We start from the raw sequence: 7,606 nt of genomic DNA on the forward strand, positions 1-7,606 counted from the left end.
GCATCAAGTCATATGAACACATTGTCTCCATGTCTAGAGCTGTGTGTGCATCTTTGTAATCTACAAGGCTTGAGTGTGTGACTAGAATATCAGAAGTAAAGGACTGCCTTCAGTTTTCACCTGTTCACACTGTGACTGTTCATAGCCAGTTTACTTCAGCAAGTAATTATCAACACTTCCAAGACAGTTTTTTTACCAGGTCATCTGATATCTCCTTCTCTCACATTTTGTCCAATGTCCTAAATTGCTACACTGCTGACAAAATAAAACATGTTGTACTGGATTTAGATCGCCATCTACAGGTTCAGTAAGACTTCACACATGGATGTCAAACTATAATAAACATTTAACTTCTTACTGTAAAACTATCTAAAATGATACACAAAATGTGTCTGCTTGCGATTCACCAATTTAAGAGAGCATTCATGCCACTTCATGCTTTGACCTGTTTTCATTGACCTTTTTGGCATTCGCTTAACTTTATATTGTTTTAGATTTTGTCAGAAGGCCTGCTTTAGGTGACAATGTGGATTGGGCGATGACAGGAGAGGTTAACAAATAGGCTAAAGGTTTTGAGAAAGAGAGCAGAAAGACATGCGTGGATTATTAGCAAAGAAGAAGTGTTGAGTGAAACGGCAGATAGAAACAATAATAATAGAAACCAAGACATACCGTACTTGGAAAATATCATGAGAGGAGATGTTAAGTGAGATTTTTTAACCTGAGAGGAAATTGTGAGAATTATGGGCTGAACTGTGGTTCAATTAATTAAGAGAACTGCATTTTATAATCAATGTGGAGGGCCATAAACCAAACAGTTTTATCAACGACACACAAAACATGGTACACTATATGGACAAAAGTATTGGGACACCCGAACATCACACCCATATGTGCTTGTTGAACGTCTCATTCCAAAATCATGGGCATTAATATGGAGTTGGTCCCACCTTTGCTGCTATAACAGCTTCCACTCTTCTGGGAAGACTTTCTACTCGATTTTAGATTATGGTTGCAGGGATTTGCTCCCATTCAGTCACAAGAGCATTAATGAGGTCGGGCACTGATGTTGGGCGAGAAGGACTGGCTCGCACTCGGCGTTCCAATTCATCCCAAAGGTGTTCAATAGGGTTGTAGTCAGAGCTCTGTGTGCAGGCCAGGCAAGTTCTCCCTGACTAAACACGGCAAACCATGTCATTATGGACCTCACTTTGTGTATGGGGGCATTGTCATGCTGAAACTGGAAACTGGAAAGTTGGAAGCATACAATTCTCTAGAATCACATTGTATGCTATAGCATTAAGACTTCCCTTCACTGGAACTAAGGGGCCTAGCCCAAACCATGAAAACAGCCCCAGACGATAATTGTGTCCACATACGTGTACTTATTGGCATGCAAGTGTTGGAATCCTGAAAAAATCTGGCACCTCATTTTGATTGGTCAATGAATAGCTCAAAAGACGTAATAGAGTGGCGTCACAGTTTTTTCTTACAGAGGAACAATCAGCCCACTGGTCACAAACAGTCTATTTCCCAAGAGGTCCACAGTGGTATTTTTCTCTTCAGGTTGGCACAGACATGGTTCCCAAGTATGACGTCTGGTCTCACCCTCAAAAAACAGTAGAGGAAAAATCCTCCTGCCAAATACCACATTTTTACAAGATCTCACACTCACTCTCAGCAACCCTTAACAAGCAGACAAACATTTTCTCTCTTTCTCACTAATAGTTCATTCTCTACAGCTTACATATTTTATGACATGTGAATTAAATCTGAAAATACTTTATCCAATTTTCCATAGAAAACACAATACAAATACAAACAATATCCATATGAAAAATAGTTTATTTATTATAAATGCAGTTAAGTTCAAACAATATAATAATGTAATACAACGCAATAAAACAACATAAGTAAACAAATGCAATATTAATATACTGCTATGTACACTGCTGTGACCATAAAGCCCATACAATTAGCTGTACAATTCACATAAGACAACCATGATAGTCAATTATTCTCTTCAGTGACATTGACATTAATTCAAATAAATATCTACACTTAAATAATCCAATCAATTGACTGCATGAAATTGATACGAATGAAGTGTGATTTATCATTTTGCATTGGGCACAAGGAATAAAACCTTCTATTCATATATTCACTTTGAAAGACACTTATTACAGTTATCTCTTACAGTTATTCAACTGATCATTGCAATTTCGCAACATGTTTTGGGTTATGCTAATGTTATTTCATTATAGACAACCCTGACGTACTGTAACAACTCAACTTCCAACATGGAAGACTTATTTCTGTCTATGTTTTAAAGATTTAAACCACTCTACACAGTAAAACATTGTGCAGTATTGATGTAGCAATATGTGGTAATTTTCAATCCTCACACTATTGCAATCCTTTTCCTGGGGTTTACCCTTATTTCCTAACGACACTATAGCCAAACTGAGCTGAGCCAATCTAAGCTGTACAGAGCTGGCCTGGTTAAGCATCCACTGTAGTTGCTATAAAAGTGCTGGAAATGGCAACATGAAAAGAAAATATCCAAGCCAGAATAGAGTTGTTTGCCCTGTAGCATATAAAGCCCCTTAGTCCTCTCGAAGGTAAGCCTCTGGGTAAATGTCGTCACTACCCCTCTCTAGCAAAGAGGCATACTCTGCCATCCTCTGTATCTCCTCAGCCTTGGTCTCAGCCAGTTTCCTCTCAGCATCCATAGATAGCTTCCGTAGCTCCTTCACCTGAGACTGAGCCAACTGCAGGTTGGTCTTAGTAGTGATGGACGCATGCTCAGCTCCTGCGAATAAAGTCAAATGTTCAGGTTTCAAATTACATGGGGCTCTATTATTTTCTATAATGGGAACATGGGAAGCTGCCCTTAAAACCCACCTATTCTCCATTGCTTTCAACCTATAGTCTGCATGTCAGCTTATTAGTTCATTCTGCTGTTTTACTGTTTCTTGTTTTGTGTGTTTATCTCTCTAGCTCTGTTCTGTTTGTCCCATTCCCTTGTAAAGCGACCTTGGGTTTGTGAAAGGCGCTATATAAGTGCAAGTTATTATTATTATTATTATTATTATTATTATTATTATTAACCGGTGTACATCGTAACCTGTAGGCTCTGACGAAGTTGTCGCATCACAAAACTCTATTGGCTTACACCTACTGATCCTAAAGGCCAATGCACACAGAGTGCGATTTCTTGACGCGCAACAGAAATCGCACGCTGTGTGCATTGGCCTATACACTGGCCTAACAGACAACTGACAGATCTTAAAAAGGAGAGGCACAGAGAGCAAACTACAAAGTAGTGAGGTACACACAACAAACACTGTGGGTCTGCGCCTTCCTCAAAGCTACCTGGTTTATTACTGCACTGACAGGTAAACGTGTGCGAGGGAGATACAGTGCTGACTGAAGACTGTTTATGGTCATGGGAAACAGCAGGGACCATCAGGTACCTCACCAGTCACCAAAGTAACACTTGTGATCATTGTTGTGCATTTTGAGGTTATGGTTCAGTCTCTTCGTTAGGGCCGATAGACTCTGAGTGATGATTCAGTATAAATACACACCTGCATTGTACGCTGCCTCGGCGGCCATTTCACATAGTTTGACAGCGTTATTCCAGTTGGACTCAAAGCGATTGGCTTCATCTAGTCTGTCATCAACCTGCCAGGACAAAGAGATGGAGTGAGGGGTGGACAGAGAGAGAGAGAGAGAGAGATAGAGATAGGTGGAGGGAGAGAAAGATAAATTACTACTCCAACGAATACAAAAACTCGAACCTGTTCCAGGGCAGGCTAACAGGTGTCCAAAATCACCAACCTCGCCTCAAAAACATGTGTAATTTCATTAAAAGCCATATCAGAGGTTTATTGCACAAAAGACAACTTAAATGTATTGAATTATTATATGTATCGAATTATTATCATATGCTCAAACCTTGTCTAAACTATCACTGATATATAAAGGTTGACAGAGTAAAATAACAATGCATTTTCTACTTATCACGTATAACAGTTTGTTCTATAAAAAGCAAAGTCTTGAGGGTTCTTTCTAGCAATACGAGTTGCATTGTTTACAGAAAAAATATTCCACGGACTCGCTGCTTTCTGCCTTGAAATCAGAGTTTGATTTGCAAAATAAAGATCCACGTTTGTGACATCGAGGAAGCGTAAACCTGAACTTGACGATAACTGAAGCTCCTTAATTTGTGTTAATCCTGAATACAGTATGTAAAGCTCACTTCGTAGCACACCCCTCAGCTCTGGTACTGGAGCCTAAACCTACCTCCACACGCTGGCCAATGATCACTTGCCAGATGGAGTCCTCCTCTGCAGTGGTGAGCTTTCCAAGCGAGACCAAATACCTTCTCTGGAGGGCAATGAGTGTGTGTAGAGCCTGTGAGCGTAACAAAAACATTAGGAAACACAAAAAAGTGTAATGAGTCTAACTCTTAAAGCCGATTTATGGTCAATCCGGCATCTGTTCTAGATATAATCTTTTTTTCTATGAGTATGTGACTAGTTCATTAGGCATGTCTTTCTGATTAGCATCTACAAAATAGAAGAGCACACTTACTTTTGCATATTGTGTGAGGGATTCAACAAGAGCCAGAGTGGTCTGTGAAAGGTAGGTGTTTGCGCTGTCTGTAACCATGGAGGATGTCCTTCGGACCAGGGAGTCATGAGACAGGTTCTCCACTTGCTGGATAGGGAGGGAGAGAGGTACAACATAATTAGATATACACAGGCCTACTTTATTATCTCACTGCAAAGTGTCAGGAGGCAGTGCAATGGCTTTAGTGTCAGGGCTAGCTCTCACCACTTTCATAATATATCTCTATACGTCTGGCAAGATACACACTTTTCAAGAGAGCTAGACTAGAGGCAACTGTCTATAGAAAAGTGATGTAACTTTACATAAAGTTATGTATCGTAGCAGGAATTGGTTCCTTTCTCAATGGATAAGCCCTCATACAGTACATACCTGCAAGAAGGGGAGAGCACTCAGTCCACTGCCGACACTCAGAGACACAATGTTTGTTCGCGTAACATCAGTGAAATGCATGAGCCGCAGGTGCATGGGCTTTCTGTTGTTGAGGAAGGCATTTGATGTAGTCCTGCTAAGGTAAATAAAGAGGACATTCTTTATGACATGGTGGTGGATGATATATGCATTTCCCAATTTATTTTCAATTCTCATTCATGAACAACAGTCCTATGCTATGAAGAACGACAGGTGGATAGAAATATGATTTAAAAATGATATGTAGGCCTACTTAAAGTTATGATTAATCTAATTACCTTTATCATAACGAATGGAATAAGGGTTGTCAACTAAAAATGTATCTTCAAATTGTGTAAAAAAAAAAAAAACTGTCTTTGACCACAACATACACTCACTTAACACTTTATTAGGAACACTATATATATATATATATATATATATATATATATATATATATATATATATATATATATATATATATATATATATATATACACTGGATAGGGCCACTTTGCTCTCAAGACAGCCTCATTCTGGTCCATGATCACGCAATTCCTTCAGATTTTTTCAGGTACACTTTCAAGCTGTGAATCTCCTGTTCTACCACATCCCAAAGGTGTTCTATTGGATTCAGATCCGGTGACTGGGAAGGCCACTGAACTCATTGACATGTTCATGAAACCAGTTTGAGACGACTTTTGCTTTTAACATTGTGGCTATGAAGGGATGCACATGGTCAACAACACTACTCAAATAGGCTGTGGCATTCAAGCAATGACTGATTGGTATTAACGTGCCCAAAGTGTGCCAAGAAAACATTACCCACACCACTACACCACCTGAATGAATGAATGAGAAGGTGTAAAAGTGTTCATAATAAAGTGCTCACTAGTGTGTGGTACAGTATTAGAATGCATTCTCCTTTGCTTGTTTACGCATTGTTGGCGGTCCGCGTCCCGACCCAGTGCATAGATAACTCGCAAATCAGAGAATTCGTGTTCATGTCAATGCTCTTTTTGTTACATTAAGTATTCAGAAACATCAGGTGAAATTCTGCAGTTGTTGTTATTGCATTGAATTAGATATTTACCTGAAGAAAGTGAGACATGCAGCACCTCTCCTGAGTGCGGCCATGTTGGTCCGTAGCAATAGGAAGTCTGTCCGACTCTGCACAAGTCCCCCCGCAGCGCATCCAGAGCAATGTCGAAGAGCTTGCATTTTGCTTGTGATGTTGTTAATCAGGCTTAAACTTAAATTAATTATATCGGCTGTTATTATATCAATCTGTATTAATTTATAATTGTTTTTCCTTTATCCTCAGCACGAGTATCTGTCGCCACCTAGTGGCAGTGGTAAAAAAATAAATAATAATAATATTTTATAATAATAATAATAATAATAATAATACTTGCAGTATTTCCAAAAGGTATTCCTTTGCTCAGGCTTGCTCTCTCTTTATCAACTGAATCCTGTCGAGTCTCGGGGGTATTTTATAAGGCCGCGGAACAAGCAGCCTCCCACTACACAAATATATTGATCTGTTGACTGTCCCCTCAAAAGTGCGCACTGGGCATTGACTGAAGGTTCAGGAGAACTATTACGCACTCAAAACGTAAGCACAGGTTATGTCAAGCTCACCTACTGTTTTTTTTGTTGTTGTTGCTGCAAATCAGACACTGTATTCAACTTAATAATTTGTACCTCAAATAAAACAAGTTATCCTATGAATTGTGTGTGTGTGTGTGTGTGTGTGTGTGTGTGTGTGTGTGTGTGTGTGTGTGTGTGTGTGTGTGTGTGTGTGTGCGTGCGCGCGTGTGCTTTAACCGGCATTTATTAACCATAACCTACACTGGATAATGGTTAATAAACTATATTCTGTTATATAAATATATTTGAGTGGTTTTAAATTGATAACATATATAAAACAAGTAATGAGAAATGATTGTTCACTTTGATCTAACATGTATTAAATTCTAAGACATATGGCTGTCTGGTGGTGATCATGATCTTGCAAGTTAAATGAATGATCCAAGGAGTATGGTTTCCCCCCATTTTCTAACATAATGCCACATACCCTCTCAATTCGAGTATTGGTTACATCTAAATTCGCCACAAGATGGACCTATTACCTATGAGACCTATGATACGTCTGGGCACAGAAATGTACAATGTGAATATGATGTAATATGTGAATAATGCATAAGATGCAAAATAATAAAATAATGAATGAAATGAAATTTCTGCCTACCTCAAGTTTCAAGTTTTATTGTTACATCACGTTACACAAGTGTAACACAGTAACATTCTTAGGCTTCGGTTCCTTGACATTGCAGCACAAAGACAAATAAGGCTATACGCCAAGATAATAATAAAGTGACAAGTTATAAGACATAAGTGAGACAATTGTGGGAGACAAATGAGACAAATAAGACAGGACACAATTTAGCAGTACAAACAGTAAAACAAATTTTAAAAATAAATAAATAAAGACAAAGTGGAAATGATTGATGACATTGCATTCGGTGGCAGTGGGTATGAGGTAGTATTGAGCAAAGTGACTGTGTGCTTAAGGGTAGGT

General features: G+C 38.9%; 1 protein-coding gene across 2 annotated transcripts; it reads right to left on the minus strand.

The window, feature by feature from the left end:
- Positions 1-1,827: 1,827 nt before the first annotated feature.
- Positions 1,828-6,478, minus strand: diabloa (diablo, IAP-binding mitochondrial protein a). 2 transcript variants are annotated; one of them, XM_080525667.1, is made up of 6 exons: positions 6,119-6,478; positions 5,008-5,140; positions 4,600-4,725; positions 4,309-4,419; positions 3,591-3,687; positions 1,828-2,812 (listed from the first exon to the last, which is right to left on the minus strand). In XM_080525667.1, the coding sequence occupies exons 1-6, from the start codon at positions 6,244-6,246 to the stop codon at positions 2,607-2,609; spliced, it is 801 nt and encodes a 266-aa protein (XP_080381793.1). In that variant the 5' UTR covers positions 6,247-6,478; the 3' UTR covers positions 1,828-2,606. The 2 variants fall into 2 exon arrangements, with proteins under 2 accessions (XP_080381793.1, XP_080381792.1); XM_080525666.1 differs by having other exon boundaries at positions 5,008-5,143.
- Between the last annotated feature and the right edge of the window lie 1,128 nt (positions 6,479-7,606).

Source organism: Nansenia antarctica, assembly GCF_963989245.1.
Source record: "Nansenia antarctica genome assembly, chromosome: 3".
In the NCBI taxonomy this organism is placed as follows: Eukaryota; Metazoa; Chordata; class Actinopteri; order Argentiniformes; family Microstomatidae; genus Nansenia; species Nansenia antarctica.